The 17,319-nt window shown below is 37.9% G+C and overlaps 1 protein-coding gene across 3 annotated transcripts in view; it reads left to right on the forward strand.

The window, feature by feature from the left end:
* The window catches only part of dpf3 (D4, zinc and double PHD fingers, family 3), a 182,202-nt gene that overhangs the window by 100,189 nt on the left and 64,694 nt on the right, over positions 1–17,319 (forward strand). For all 3 annotated transcript variants that reach the window (XM_039741840.1, XM_039741842.1, XM_039741841.1), the window contains exons 4-5: positions 4,361–4,488; positions 17,027–17,122. In XM_039741840.1, coding sequence (XP_039597774.1) covers positions 4,361–4,488; positions 17,027–17,122 — 224 coding nt within the window. The remainder of the gene's footprint in view (positions 1–4,360; positions 4,489–17,026; positions 17,123–17,319) is intronic.

Consider the following 17,319-nt stretch of genomic DNA (forward strand, 5'->3'; position numbering starts at 1 on the left):
AATTTCACTGTACTCCTTACATGCACCAATACATTGAATGTTAACTTGAAATAGTCACCAGCAGGCAATGGTATGGGCTATGTGAGGGTTAAGTGTACCAGAACTTTTTATTTATGTGTACATGTTGTGACGTGTGAGTCCCTGTCTTACACCCCAAAACACGAGGCTGAGTCTCAGTACTTTAGCAAAACCAACTTTATTCAGCTTGAAACAGGAACAGCACGGTTATTTATTTTAACAGAATCTACCGCTCTCCTACACACAGACACAGCAACCAGGCAGGGTCGTGGTCATGTTAGTGGCCAAGTAATACTGTTCCCTGCATTTACAATGTTCCTTGCATCACCCATCGATGGCAGGTGGTCATAATGTGACTGCGATCTTTTCGGATTTGTTTTCGCGGCGAGCTGCTCCAGAGCTGGGAGCCTGCAGTTCCCCCAGAATCTGATAGGCTGTCTTTCATAGACACGGTGGTCACACTTTGGGACACTTTTTGCTGTGTTGTCAAATTGGGTGGAGAGCCCCAAGAGAGTTTAGAAACCTTACAATGTTCAAAATCATGTATTGTATTAACAACATTACTTCATTAAGTACCTGTAAGGTTTGTCCCTATAACTGTTTTGCCCAATAATGCTGAAATACATTCTAACCAACCCTTTGCAAAACCCTAGGCAATCTTGTAGTGGAAAAGGTGGACTTAAAAATAATACATGAACAGTCACCAGGAATCCTAGAAGTGAAACTCAGTACATTGGAAGGTGTTACGGTGGTGTCTTGGTGAGACTTTGATAAAATCAGGGCAAGCAGATCAGAAGGTGATGTTATAATAAAAGAAAGATTTATTAAACACCTTCAAAGTTAGCAATCCCAGTGAAGAGAGGGACAGAAATATTTTTGTAGCAATATCCTGTCTGCTTTCAAGGAAGAAAGAAATAACATTGGTTAGCAATCTAGCATTTGATTTTTATCTCCCTCAAGTTTCTTGCAAGAGCTGAAATATTAAAATGTCAACTACAAGGATTCAGTTTACACCATACAAATGGGTACACAACTGGCCTAAACATGCAGTACAAGTGCTTATACTCAGAGGATCCTTCAGGATCTCACAACGATCTGTGGTTTCTTAACTTTTAGTAAACATGTTGCCTCAGTCAAAGGAGGTTGCTGAATTTCACTGAATAGCATATCTGCCCCAGAAACAAGGATTTGGCATTAGTTAACATATAGCTATTCATCCATCCATTATCCACAGGGTCACAGGGATCTGCTGGAGCCAATCCCAGTCAACAGGGCGCAAGGCAGGAAACCGACCCCGGGCAGGGTGCCAGCCCACCGCAGGGCCCGCACACACACACACACACACACACAACACAAGGGACAATGTAGGATCACCAAGGCACCTAACCTGCATGTCTTTGGACTGTGGGAGGAAACTGGAGCACCCGGAGGAAACCCACGCAGACTCTGGGAGAACATGCAAACTCCACGCAGGTATAATTTAGTTTCACATAAATATTTGCTTAAAGTGGAAAACCATTTTGGTTGTTTTTTGTTTAAAGGGTAGTATACAGAGGGGACTGGGCGGTCTCTTTGTCTGGAACCCCTACAGATTTTATTTTTTTTTTCCAGCCTCCAGTTTTTTTTTTGTTTGTTTTTTCTGCCCACCCTGGCCATCGGACCTTACTTATTCTATGTTAATTAATATTGACTTATGTTTATTTTTTATTGTGTCTTCTATTTTTCTATTCTTCATTTTGTAAAGCACTTTGAGCTACATTTTTTTGTATGAAAATGTGCTATATAAATACATGTTGTTGTATATGCAGAAAAGTGAAATGACAGAATTGCATTCCGACGGAGTTGTGTTCCAAAGAATTAAAAAGTCTTCCTCAGTCTTGTTTATTCTTTGCAGATTGTTTAAAGCATTTTTTTTGGTTAGTAGTATGCATTATATAATAATAGATATTGTGACATCTTTGAAAGTCTGGAAGGTGGTATAGTGGAAGAAATGTGCATTACTGTGTGTGCTTTGTGATTTAGTGCATTTATGTGTGTTTTTTATATATATTAACAGAAATAAGTGTATCATTGAAGTCATTTCCTGTCATGTGTAGACATTTTATGTCTATGGTGCCCAGTTTGCCAATTATCATGGCAATCAAGGCGATTGCATTTTTAAGAATGTATCGAGACAGAGCCAATACAACAGCAGGGAATGTGCATACATTTCACCACTTATGGTCACAAAAATGAATTTTTCACCAGTGGTTTATAGAAGTCCACTTATTCAAAGAGCATATGCACAAATTTTCACGCAGGAGCACAGATTAATACTCTGCCTAATCTGTATCAGTGATCTGTATCATTGTCAAGAACTGGAAGTCCCAAAACATGTAATGCCAAAGACACTTCCAAAAAATGCCCACCAAAGGGCGATATTACCATCAAACCTCAGCTTGTAGGAAGGGAAACACCGACTCTTTATATAATAAAAAAGATTTACTCTACACAAAGCACATTCAAAATGATCAACCATACTTTCTTTTCCTCTAAAGGAAAGTTGAAACATCTTGATTAATAGGACTCATTCAGTTCAACTCGAACATAACAGAGAGGCATGATTTCTGGTGCCATTTTCTGGGATTGCCAAGAGGCTGTTAGGTTGGAGAAAAAAATGGGTTTATTATACACCAATCTGCAACAACATTAAATTCACTTACCTAATATTGAGTAGGTCCCCCTCGTGCCACCAAAACAGCTCTGACACAACAAAGCATGGACTCCACACGACGTCTGAAGGTGTTTTGTGGTTTCTGGCACCAAGACATTAGCAACAGATCCTTTTGAGTCCTGTAAGTTGCTTGTTTTTCCAGCACATCCCACAGATACTCAAACAGATTGAGATCTGGGGAATGTGAAGGCCCAGACGCTCTGATCCATTTGTCTAGCCGTCACCATTTGGCCCTTGTCAAAGTTGTTGTGATCCTTATGCTTGCTCATTTTTCTGCTTCCAGCACATTACCTTGGAGAACTGAATGTTCACTTGCTGTGCAGTATATCCCAGCCTTTGACAGTTGCCATTGTAATGAGATGTGTTTTTGTTGCAGAACCTTTTACTGTTTGAACTACTTTGTGTGCATTGTCACCTAATGTCATCCTTATGGGTAATTTTAACATACACTTTGATGCCTCAACTGGTGCACTCACACATGATTTTAATGAAATGCTTAACTGTTTTAATTTAACTAAATATGTGAACTTCTTATCTCATAACAAAGGTCATATTTTTGACTTAGTTTGTTTCTCTGGCATCATACACCGCAATCTTACTTCAACTGAATTACCCATCTTGGATCACAAAATGATTACATTTGATGTTAGCTTACCTCTCCATAAACTAAAGGGTTCAGTGTGTGATTTCATTTCATAATATGAAGCATGTAAACCCAGAGAGCCTTATTAGCAAATACAGCCTGCTTCTCCTTTTACTACCACACCATCAGTGCCAGGGCATTCTCTCATAGTGCCCCTTAACTCTGGAATTACCTTCTCTCTCATATCTGTTAGCTAGACTCAATAACACAATTTAAAACTACCCTCAAAACATATCTCTTCAAACTGGCATACCAATTATGTGTTTATCACTGTGATAGCCAGTTACCTTTGATGTTTGTTAGTACTTTGGTACCTTTATTGCTATTTGGCTTTATTGTCCTATTTGTTTTTATCTTTAATACTGTTGTTTAATTCATTGTAAGGTGACCTTGATTGCTAAGAAATCCATCCATCCATCTATTATCCAACTCGCTATATCCTAACTACAGGGTCACGGGGGTCTGCTGGAGCCAGTCCCAGGCAACACAGGGCGCAAGGCAGGAAACAAACCCCGGACAGGGTGCCAGCCCACTGCATGGCAGTGCTAAGAAATGCACCTATTAATTAAAATGTATTATTATTATTATTATTATTATTATTATTATTATTATTATTATTATTATTATTATCATCCATGTTTTTCTCTTCACCAATCAGTGATCTTAATGTTGTGGCTGATCAGTATAAGTAGTTAATATTTCTTCAGAAGTGGACATCTATCTACTTTCCAAACATACATATTCCTGTACACTGTAGTGTGCTAGAGCTTATTCCAGCAGAGAGGTGCTGAATTTGAATGTTGCGTTTTAGGTGTGCACTGATACATTGCAAGAAAATTCAAGCCATAGGACCACATTTCCAGGATTTTTAACATAGTTTCCACCACCAACAGGGTTTGAATCAGGCTGTCCATGAAAGCTCTGCAGACAGCATACATCTCTTGTTCTTTGTAACACATCATGTTTGTTTTTTTCTCTCTTTTTAGAGGCAGACCTGTTGGAAAGAAAAGATGGATCAGCAAGTGAGGGAACAGCCCTGGAGGCTTTGCTGCGCAGTGATGGCTTGGAGAAAAAAAACATTTCTAAAGATGAAGAAAGTCTTCTAGAGATACAGGTCAGAGTCCCACTGATATTTGACATTGGGGAAGATGCACATGTTGTTAAGAGAATGTTTTTTAAGCCACAAGCTAGAATTTCGATCTCCTGTAAGCATGAACGTTTCCAACCGAATCATACGTATACTGTGAACAGTTGTATTCAACAGGACAAACAGTAGTGTGGAAGAGATCCAAGGCAGTTATTTAAAATCGGAAAAACAAAAGAATTGTTGTTATTGTGAGCTAAGGTCTTGACGTAGAAATTTGTTAAATCAAAGTCAAAACCAGACATTTTTGCTAAATGTATTTTTCTTAATATCCTTAGCACCATGTTTATCCCTGGAAAAAACAAGCTAAAGACTTGAGAATTTTTTTCAACAAGAAAAGATGTTGTTATGTGAAACATGTAAATACCAAAGCATCAGCATGAATACAGTAGGAAAAGTATGCCGATTCAGTGTACGTCCTTTGTGTAATACGTATATTTTAAAACAAACACCAATATACAGTATAGAAGAGTGTGTCTTTGTGCACTTTCTTGCCTGACTCATCACGTTTTGAGCAAAAATAAAACACACATTTGTTTGTGATTCTGTTTCTTTGTTCTTGGTGGGCGGTAATTGATGTAATGATGACCAATCAGGCATTCAGGATTCACACATGTTGTCTGTCCAGTGGTGACCCACTTATTTCAGATAAAGTCAATGTCCTTAGTAGTTCTTTAGAATGCTTTTCTCCACCTTCCACATTAAGTCTTTGTAACTTATAGTTTTGTCAGCGTTATTTTTGTATAGGACAACTGCGTTCCGTAGGCACTTTTTGAGCAGATGCTGAAAATTTTTCTTGTGATATTTCTTCTGTTGTTTGCGCATGACAGTGTAGAATGTCAGTGCTTGATCCACGTGATATACACTGTCCATTGTATTGTTGTAGGCTATTTTTCCTTTTTGCCCCACAGCTACTGCACTACATTGCATCTTCACATGACAGAAGTTACCAGGTATATCATGGTGGTTCGGTCATACAGTGCCATATGCAGCAGTTTTACATTGCAGTTGTAGCGGTCCGGTGCCGCTAAGATTAACACCGTCAAGATGATTTCTTTTTTATAGAGGATCCCAGGGTCTTGGCCTGCCCGCACACACTCACAAACAGAGACAAAATAAAGCACAGTGGGGAATAACAACAATTAAAGAATATAATGAAATTAAATAATATAAATGAAAACCCCTGTACCCCTACGGCGATATTACATTAAACACTAAAACACAAGTCCACACAGCAAGTCCACACTTGATGTAATGAGAGATGACGAGAGTAAATCCAGAGATCTGTATGTTGCTATGTTGTAAAAGAATGAAAAAACACTCCTACCGGTAGACACTGTAAGGGTGAAAATAGATGGATAGTTCAGGAGCGCTCCTATACTTGCAAGAAAGCCGTGAATCCACAATCAGTCCTCAGCACACAGGTAGACAGACGATCCAGACCCGAACAACGATTACAATCCGGGACACCGCAATTAAATATGGCTTAATTAACAGAAGGCAGTCCGACAAGTAAACGACACACAAAATACACTTTTTTCTCCCTTGGACACCTGCCCTCCTTTTAAACCCCTCTGACCACCTTTGACCCCAAAAGCTCCTGCAGGGACTGCTGGGAGATGCAGTTTTAACTCATAGTAGCACCGCTACACAGTAATATTTGTAACATTTCAGGTGAGGTGTAGAAATTGTCTATTGTGAAGCAGTAACCTTGATCAAGAAAAGGGTCCACAAGTAACCTTACAGATGAGGTATTAATACATTATTAACTGTATTTTCCATCCAACTTGTGCCCTTCACTGGTAAAAACTGTCAAGTGACAGATGTACCCTGAGCTTGTTTCGCACAGCATGTAGAACTTGACACCAAATTGTGTTCATTTGAATGTTATGTACTGTATTCACAACTGTCTTCCCTTGTTATCCATGAAACTTTCATCAATACTTATTTCATGATCAGGAACATACACTTTCTGCATATTTTTGATGATCAACCGATGAACATCACAGGATTTGTACAGTTTTGGTGCTAGGTGATTGGCTTCATTATAGTCTTCATTATCAGTGAAGTACAGGTATTTTACAATGAGTAGAAAACAACACTCATTCATTATTTTACCAAAAATGGGTATCTGCAAAATCTGGTTTGTAGACTAGTAACATCCCTGCACTGGTTTACCAACCATACCCTGCAGTATCAGGAGAATGCAAAATATCTGCAAGTTACTGCTCAGCACAATAGTTAGATACTGTATTTTCTATACCAGGTAATCATTAGCAAACAGTCGAAAGTAGTCCAGATAATCATGACCTAAATACAACTTTAACCCCTTGTTGCCTACATTTATTTACAGTTATTTTAAAAAAAGAAATTATTTGTGTTTTTGGTGTCATGTGGATGCTAAATTAAGTGGAGATTGTTAATTTGAATATAACACACAAGCAAACAATAAGCTGGCACGTGTTTTTATCTTAGTACAACTTACCTCAAATTTGGACGATTTCTCGAAATTATCAGCCAAAATCCACGTGCACAGCTACGCCAATACTTCGCTTCTATCAGGCAGATGTAGTTTCCACTATGACTGCTAGACGGCATGACTGGTGCTTCCAAAATGATCCTTGGTATGTATTGAATATGCATTCACTGGTATTGGCGGGATATACATGCCACCTCAGCGCTGCATTCAAGCCAGAAGCAGTTTGATGCAATTTCACGACAATTGTCTATAAGGGGTTAAACAGGAAGCTCTTCATTACATCAGGCGAAAAAGTCTATTTTAAGCACAAATCAGTGCCATGATAACAAAATCATTTCAAGGACTTAAAAAAAACAAATAATTCTTTGAAGAGAAAGTATGGATTTCACAAACGTAGAATTTGTAGCCTGATTCGATCAGGCTCCCAGTCGCTAGTTTCTAATATTTTGATACCCAAGGAATTATAAAACAGCATTTGTTTTTGTTTCCAGTCAGTATAAACGTTGACACAGTGCATTTCCTGGTTATCTGAGATTATAGTTAAGCCAAAGAATTACAGAGTGTGTTTCTTTGTTTGACTTTAATGTACTGATTTTGGACTTTGGCTTTTGTCAAAGCATTTTGATTTCTGTTTTGGCTTAGGTGAAAAATAGGACAGATCTCTGGTTTGTACTTTTGGTCCTGTAACATTTGCACCTGTCTCCTGTTTCTTTCTAGGCAGGATACATTATTCAAAAAATATTTACAATATCCATCCATCCATTTTCTAACCCGCTGAATCCGAATACAGGGTCACGGGGGTCCGCTGGAGCCAATCCCAGCCAACACAGGGCACAAGGCAGGAACCAATCCTGGGCAGGGTGCCAACCCACCGCAGGACACACACAAACACACCCACACACCAAGCACACACTAGGGCCAATTTAGAATCGCCAATCCACCTAACCTGCATGTCTTTGGATTGTGGGAGGAAACCGGAGCGCCCAGAGGAAACCCACGAGACACGGGAGAACATGCAAACTCCACGCAGGGAGGACCCGGGAAGCGAACCCGGGTCTCCTAACTGCGAGGCAGCAGCGCTACCACTGCGCCACCGTGCCGCCCTATTTACAATATCAAGAAGTGAATTCAAAATAAAAAATATGCAAATACAAAATGCTGCCTCAAATAGCCCATCCAAAAGAGAGAACAAATATCAAATCCTAAATCCTGTGCAAATATTAATAAATAAAGCAGAGAATCAGAAAACAAGAACTTACAATGAACAATCCAATAAAGTTTAGCCAAACAACATGATCTGGTAAGCTAATGTCTCAGCACAGGATTGAGGCTTATACAGAGCTAAAGGTAACTCCTTAGCTGCAGCTTCAGGGCACCTTGAAGATTAACCTAAGATTAACATACAGAGACAAGGAAGACCAATCAAAGAATGAATATAAGAAGACAAAACAACACTAATAAACAAAGAAATACAAGCCATACAAGAGATGGGAAAATGAAGTATTAATATGGACAAGGGTTACTTATCTTGAAAAGAAAAAAAACATGCACTTGTGTTAGACTGTTGCTTACAGGGATAGTAAGAGAAACTGTGATGTAAATTTTGGTAGAAGACCTGAACAAAGATGAAGCTATGCCTATTTTGATAGAAAGGCTTAATACTGTGTTTTTAAAGGAGGAAAAGGATCATATCTACGAGGCATATTCAGATTTTGACAGAGTTAATAGGGCAAGTAAAGTTTCAATGGCGGATCATATTATTGATTTTGAACAGAGATTCTGCCACATGCGTAAACGTAACATGGCACTCCCAGATTTTGTGCTAGCTTTTAAGCTGTTAAATACTGCATGTTCAGATACAAATAAAAGGTCGATGGCATTAACGGAATGTACAGAGCTTACTTTTGCTTTGATGACATTATCGCCTAAGAGAATTTTTGGAGGGAAGGCATGTATGGTAACAACGGGCATTGCTGCCACACAAGAAACTGTGTATCTCACCAGTGAAAAACAAAGCAACAGGTTGCATTTGCAAAGTAGCCAGATGAGGTCAGCATTGCCAGGCACTAATCTGATGAACAAATATGGAAGGAGATCAAAATGCATTATTTGTCAGAACACTTACCACTGGGCTAAAGACTGTCCGAATGAAAATGAACAGGTAAATATAACAGAAGGATATGAAAAAACATTGAGCTGTGAAGAATGCGACATTGTGTTGTTTAGAAAGGAAACAAACTCAGGTACTCATATTTTTTTGGTAGAATCTTTAGCATTAACTGTAATTGATACTGCTTGCACACACACAGCCAGTAGTGAGAAATGGTTAAACAATTACATTGTCAACATTGTCATAGCAGTGATATTTCAGTTCTGATATTAATTGTAGTCTTAGTTTTAATTTTATTTTTATAAAATTAATTTTTATTTTCATTTCTTTCTAGTTTTCAATGGAGTCAACAATTTTTATTTTTATTTAGTTCTGTGTTTCAAATTTTATTTTTTATTTTATTTAGTTCTGGTCTTGGTCATAATATTAGTACAATTTTAGTTTTTTTTTTTTCTGTTGCAAAACCACAAATGCTGGCCTACACATATTTCAATGCCAGTTATGTTTCAGTCAACAAAATAAACTCACTGGTCATAATGCCGTTAAACACAGCTTGACTATCAATGATCAAACATGAAGTGGCCTAATGAGCACATTCAGCAAGATCAAATGTTTCAAACCAAGAAACCAGTCTGTACAAGCACGTTACTGTTAAGCTTTAAATAGGCATTTCGAGAGATTTGTTAATGTTGCAACAACCCCTGTTGTACAGATAGCCACACAGTGAAAATATTCGCATGACAAATGCCTGTAATGCAGGTGCACAGACAAGGTCCTCAGCCACTGGCGCCAGCAGACTGTATGTTGACGATTTCTGCTGCCAGTACTGAAGTGCAGTGACGTGCGGTGAGGTTCATGGCTGGTGAGGCGCTGACTTCAGAGACAGAGTTAGGTGAAATAGGTGAACCCAAAAGAGTAGCTTATTCACTATTCAATTGGCAGCATGTAAATTGACTGCTGGTTATGTTTTATATCTCATCAGCATTCTTTACACACACATAGGTAAGGTACATATTTGGCTAAGAAAGAACGATACATTGATAACAGCGGGAGAAAGCGGAGAGAGCGTGCATTTGCTCTGCACCCTCTATGTGTTCTAAATTTCCCGTTGCAATTCCTCAATTCATACTCATTCAATACAAATGAGAGTATAGAACGCTGAACAAAAAACACGACTTTCAATTTTGACCTTAACTGAAATTTTTAGTTGTTTTTAAAAGCTTTTAATTCTGATGCTTTAATCAATTTTAACACAGACTGTTCAACAAAAGGATAACAAGAAAAACAAAAGAGTATTTTATTTAGGGTGAAAATTTTGTTTTTAAATATTGGATTTTTTTTCTTAGTCTGATCCCACTTCTTATAAAATTTACCTTTATTTGTAAATGAAGTCCATGCGCCTCCACTTTCTTGTAAAAGTCCTCCTTATTTTCCTTTAGTTTTAAACGTGTTAATCTTCCATTTTGGCAGTCAATCGGAATAAAAAATAAAAATAAACGGACCGCAGCAGTTTTACTTGACTTTCTGATATCGTCAACTTATTCATGCCTAGAGCCTCTTCGTAGAGGAACAGCAGCAACGAGCACCTGTTGGGCTCACATGTGTCCCCCTTGGTGCGGCTCGGTACTGTCAGCCTCACTTTGTGCCATTTCACTATGGTTTTATGTCTGTTCAGCAAGACTAGATATGTCACACACATTCATTAAAGATATTGGCCAGACTGTGGAAAGTCAGGGTGTATAATAAACGTTTCTGCAAACATTATATTGGCGACATACAGAGAGACAACAACAGGCACACGCCAATCGCATGCATCAACCAAGTGTGTGAGGGAGAGCACAGTCTGAGGTGAGGTGAGGCTCGTTGCTGCCACACCTCACATTTCTCCCCTGTATTTGAACAGGAAATGTGCCAATTCAGCGATTTAGACTATAAATATGATCAAAATTATTGGAATCATACAGTAAACAAATTTATAGCACAGACCAGTGGACAAATTGATTTTATTTTATAATTATTAGTCTTTTCTACTTTTCATGATGGCCCCTGGCCAAACGTCTCTGAAATGCAGTCATTGTGCCAGAGAAGTGCTGCAATTCTACAAGTACTGATCCAGCTGGCCCTGCACTGAAACTCCAAGACTCTTTTGTTCTTCTCACATGCTACATTTGCTTTTATTATCATCTGCGCTGTAATTAAAGTATTTCCACAAATTACTTTCTTGCTTTCTACCTGCAAACATCTGTCCAAAACTCGCTTGAAAGAGCTTTCAAATTAGGACATGGCAAAATTATTCATTCCACCAAACTAGTGAAATTCCTGCAAAGAGTGGATAGTCACAATGCAGTATTGAAACAGAAGTGGTTCCTGCTGATATCCCATTGTTGTTAAGTAAAACACCCTTAAACCTGTGTAGGTTTCATGCTGTATATGTATTGCTCCATTGAGACATACTGTATTAATTCCAGTCCCATATAGTCAAACTGACCATACCCTTCATGACCACTCTAGAAAGCTGATCTAAGATATGAAATGACTGAGACAGAAAAGTTATGTGTACCTGCCCATATAAAATCATTAACATGACACACAAGTATTCCAGTCACAGTACTGTCTTGAGTCAGTTAAAAACTGCAGGATCCATTTTTTCATCTGTCTTCAGCGCGATCTGTGATGCATCTGTGAGACCATACACACATTTTCTGAGACTTAATAGTTTTCCTACACTTTTAGCCTGCGTAGGTGAATTGATATAAATATTCCAAGCCAGTGTCATACCTTTTAGAAAAACACATTTGATGTCCATTGAATGATTTTTCTATTGTATATGATAAATAACAACTAAAAGAAGAAGGAGAGATGTTGGTGAATCAATTTTGAGCCCATTCCTATGTCATTCCTCAAACCCTTTTGGCAGTAGGCATGTTTTAGGTACTATTCCTTTTGAAGACTTTTCTGACCAGCTTTTTCATCCTCCTCAAATACACCACTACTTTTCCAGCAACTTATCTCATCCTGCTTTGCTGACTCAAATAATATATCTTTGATTTGAGACGCATAATTTTCCACACACAAGTCACATAATTGCAGCTGATTAGCTACTGGTTCAACTTGCAGACTATTCACACTTGACATGTCAACAGACCCTTCTGTGTTAGCAATACTGTCAGGATCATAAACTCTAAATGATACCAGTTTCTGTTTTTTCCTGATACTATGCTAGCCCAACCTAATACTTCAGCTGTATGCTGTATGCCAATATCTCTGTCCACATATCTCATAGTTGGCCGCCTTTTTAGACTAACACAATGACTGTGTGTTAACCCATGAGTTTCCTCAACTTCGACATTGGCATCTTCTATGGGAACTGAAGAGTGTAGAGTCTCCTTTTTGGCTTCAGTGTCTTCATTAACTGATATGGTGTTAGATAGATCTCTTTCTTCATCTCTTTCACTGGTGTTAGTATGTTGAATGTCATCTTTATTAATGACTTTACATAGTGTAGAGTGGTGTACCCCAGAAAGAGTACCGCCATGTCTGACAAATATCATAACTCCATCTTGTCCAATGACAACTGCAGGTCCCTTCCATTCTGCACAGTCAACTCTTTTGTAGTGCACTTTGTCTCCTTTCTCAGATGTATCATTTATAGCATTAACCTGTTCAAAGTACTCACTGTATTCTGTCTGAACTTTCGGTTTCAGTAACTGCTCATCTTGAAGCATGCAACACTGAAATATGTTCTCTCACTGAGACACTTTTAGAGGTGGCTTCTAGGACAGGTGATCTATCTATGAGAACAGAAGGAAATTTGGATTTCAGCCAAGCACTAGTTGATATGGGCTGTACCCATAACTATTCTACAATGTATTTTTTTACCATTAGTGCCCAACCCAATGCTGTTTAACAGTCAGATCCAGTATTCTTTCTCACTTTAAGTATAATTTCTGTGAGTATCTGATTATGTCTCTCTAGTAGTCCATTACTCCAGGCACTTTATACTGCTGTGGTCGTTGGTTCAATGTTAAAACTCTCCTCCATATCACTCATGTCATCGTTATTAAATCTCCCACCATTATAACTATTTAGTTTCTTAGGAGCTCCATTTACACTTATCCAAGAATGAATGAATTATTTCACAATTTGCGATGGTCTCTTTGTCTTTGCAGTACTTCCTGCACTGAAATATGTGAAAGTATCAATGATGTGAACATACCATACTCTTGTTTCAAGTTCATGTAAGTCTTTAGCCACAGTTTCACTGTATTCATAGTCTAGCGGCAAACCAACAGCTGGTCTGGGTTTGGGTGTGCCATATTTCAAGAATGTCTCACAATTTTTAACAATTTTCTTAAGTAAGGAAGCACACTCAGCATCGTTGTTTCCTTAGCAATGAAGCAGTTTTTGTAACCTGTTCACTGAAGCATGTCCAAATTGCAGGTGAAGTTTTAACAAGGCCTTATGCTTCTCTTCTGTACTCATGTTTTCTGAGACTGTCCGAATCTCACTTCTGAAATAACCATCAATTTTTTCTTTATCTAAGATGTTCCCACAGTAGTGACCAGAGCTGGTTAATTCCAGGGTCGCTAGCTGATTAAATATCACTGCTTAATCATTGTCCATGTCTCTTCAACCCATTACCATAGAACCTTTTAGAGCCATGAAAAGGAACGATCCCATCAGCACACCTGAACCAGAACAACTAATGTCAAAAATAGTCCAAATTCTCTGGGTTTCCAGACATAGCAGACCTGATGTAATGTTTGATGCTGCACCTTAGCATCCAGCACAAAACATGCTACTGTTCAAACAGTACATGAAGCCAACAAGGTCATTTGCAGAATTTATTCTGCGAAAGTGATCTTGAAGTTTCAACACCTAGGAAGAGAGAAGTTATTGAGATAAGCTGTTTTCAGTGACTTTCTGATGGTAGCACACAAGGAGGACACTTCATTATTTTGACAGTCAAGGAATTATTGTTCTCACCCCTTTCTTTGTAGTTGAAAAGAATTAAAAGAGTAGTATGTAGTACTTTGGCAGAAGAAATCCAGGCAATGCCTGTTGGCATTTATAATGCAGTCTTTCTTCCTACACTTTTTTCAGAGTTTACAAAAAAAAATACTCTTCAGGTTATTTGTGTTACAGACAACTACTCTTGGGTAGAAGCAATTCAATCCACCAAGCCTGTAATAGAGAAAAGACTTTGTCTTGAGTTAAGTGGGATAAAAGAACTTATTCAGGATCAAAACATCCAATGAGTTTTATAGTCACCTACTAAGGAGAAGCTTTCTGACTATCTTTTGTACTTTTTAAAAGTGCTTAAAGAAGTAATATGGCATATTAAGTGACTAGTGTAAGCACTTTGTTGGAGTTTGGAGAGGGTAATTATTAGTTCTACTGTGCATACAAGTTGAAGTTAATGCATATTTTGCAGTTTACTTTTTTTGCTTAAAAAAAGGAAACAGATGAGACTGTTAAGTTAAGTTCTATATCTTATATATGCACTCCTATTTTTACTGCATCCATATTGAGGGCAATATAACCAGGGTTTTTTTGGAGAGCGGGCTTTTGGTTATCTGTGGGTGTGCTTGGGTGCGAATAAAAAAAGTTTGGAGTTAACGTCTAGAATGTCGTATCATTGTTTAGCAAGAGGCAGACCACAAGGACAATTAATTAAAGGTTAGAACAAAGTGTCATGCTTGGGTCACAGAATTGCACAGAAAACTCAGGATATTGTAGAGACAGGAACTTTATTCAAACACTTCAAACAAAACATGTCTCTTTCAGAAGTAAAACGAGCTCAGTATGCAGTTATCTCTCAATTAAAGAATAGACATCAGAGGGGAGCACAATGGGAGCGGGACCATCAACAGGAGCAGAGGATGACCGGGGAAGGAGAGAGAAAAAACAAAGCAATCAGCCAAAAAACTGACCGACAGGTGCTGTTCAGGCCTTTAAGTATGCAGAGTACCATGTGGAAAGCATATCGCGCGACAAAGCAGCCGCAAGTAAGCCCAGCAAATAAAGGAGTAATGTGAAGGTAGTCTGTCAGCGTTTTTAGGAGGGGTGTTTTGAGAAGAGTCCGTGACTTTTAGGGGTGCGTTCAGCCCCCCTGCTCACAAAAGAAATAACAACAAGAACACAGTTATGTCAAAAACCAGAGAAATCAACAATATCTTTTGTTTACACCAGAGTGCAAACCAAAGCAATAGTTAGAAAATACAGTCTTGAAATTGTAGCTTTAATTTGATACCTGATACATTTAGAAAATTGGTTAGAGAAAGAACACTTCCACAGCACCATGCAACATGCCTAACAACGGAAACATAAAATGACTGAACTATTTGCAAAATAAATGTAAATAATTTTCATAGCAACATTGCCATAATGCATAACAAAATGAAACACATATTGTGAATCTGCATGTTAATAATGCAGGAAACTAACCAGGATAACACTGAAAAAAATGCAATTATATAAAAAAAATGTCAAAAGAACTCAATCATAACACTACATAAGGCATGTCCCATAGTATACTTCCATTTTAACTGACTGCTGGGGTTATACTAGGTAGGCAGCACACTACCTACTCATAGAGACTCAGCCAACTCTTGAAAAATGTGCCTACTGCCCTGTGGTGCCACAAGGAATCACTCCACCTTCTCAGTAGTATCCTGCATAATTATAATGAATAACAGTGGGCAGTAGCAGCCCAGTTTCGTCAGCATGGCTTTATGTGTTGCTTTCTGCCAAGACAGTTTAGAACATTAGAAAAGTTGTGACAAGAACAGACATTCTGCCCAACAAGCTCACCCATTCTATATATCTTGATGGTCCAAAATAACAGCAAGTTGAGATTTAAAGGTCCTGCTCTCCACTACACGACATGGTAATTTATTCTATATGTCTATGATTCTTTGCGTGAAGAAAAAATAAACATCTGTTTGAAATCTTCTCTTAACAAGTTTACAACTGAGTCCCTGTGTTTTTTAAAATGAATTGCAGAATTAATTTTAAAGTAACATCTGGGATCTGCTGTACTAATTCCTGTTAAAATGTTAAGCATTTCAATCATGACCACTCTTTTGTTTTATGGGTTGTTCCCTTTTCTGAACAATGTTAGACTACTATCAACCCGACACATGAATTTTCCTTAGACATATTAATAGAGTGGAACTGTTGAAAATAATTAAATGTTATCTGTTCACATAATAATTTATTGGACCTAGTTAATCCAACTTTAGTGTTCCAGGGAGCTGGCTCCTATCCTGGCCAGCACTGGAGGCACACACCCACATTCAGTCACATCATAAAAGTACTTTTCGGATTGCACCAGAAAGTGGATTATCCTGTTATTGTCCATATTATGAAATCCTGATGCCTGTCTTCAAAAGATAACAATCACAAAGTTAAAAGTACTCAGACAGCACCTCCCCAGTGAAAGTGGATTTGGGGCTCCTTCATTAAGTTTGCATGACATGCATATTGTTAATTTTTTTCTGTAAAAAAAAAAGTAAAAGTATTATGCTAAGTCCACATCAACATTTAGAAGGTTTATGTATTGGAGGTGGATGGTTGTGTTTTAAAATCAGTTGAATCAATTCTTTTACTCAGGTACAAGATATACCCCCAAAAATAAGTAAACGTATTTATGTGTAAGCATCTACACTGTATAAATTTTAGTCCTGTAAAAACATCTTACAATCCCTCCAAACGATTTATATTGCTTGTTTTAGCACTTTGATTATGTGGAAACATAAAGAAGAATTCTAATGAAAGTTTGTTCAAGTTGGGAGAAAACACCTTTATACCTTTGCAGCCTGTAGATGCGAACATTAGCATTTTTACTTTTTTTTTTTTGCAGTTCCTCGGTTACATTGCACGTAATATTTTAATGTTTCTCTTTGTTTTCCTTACAGAAAGTTCTAGAATCTGAAGAAAATGGGGAAGGTTACCATGATGATGAAGATTTTGAACTTGAAACACCAAAACGCAAATACAGGGGAAGGGGACGAGTAAGTGCATAATTTGTACATTTTTTTTTTGGTTTATGCAAAAGGTAGAAAGAAACATACATTTTACATTTTGGGTGTATCACTCAGATTTTTTTTTATTGTAGAAAAATAAAATTCTTTGCAGTGAAGTCAAACTTATATAACGAAAAGACAAATATTTCATATGATCAAATGAAAGTTAACAAAACAGAATTGAA

The sequence above is a fragment of the Polypterus senegalus genome, chromosome 18 (assembly GCF_016835505.1).
Source record: "Polypterus senegalus isolate Bchr_013 chromosome 18, ASM1683550v1, whole genome shotgun sequence".
Taxonomy (NCBI): domain Eukaryota; kingdom Metazoa; phylum Chordata; class Cladistia; order Polypteriformes; family Polypteridae; genus Polypterus; species Polypterus senegalus.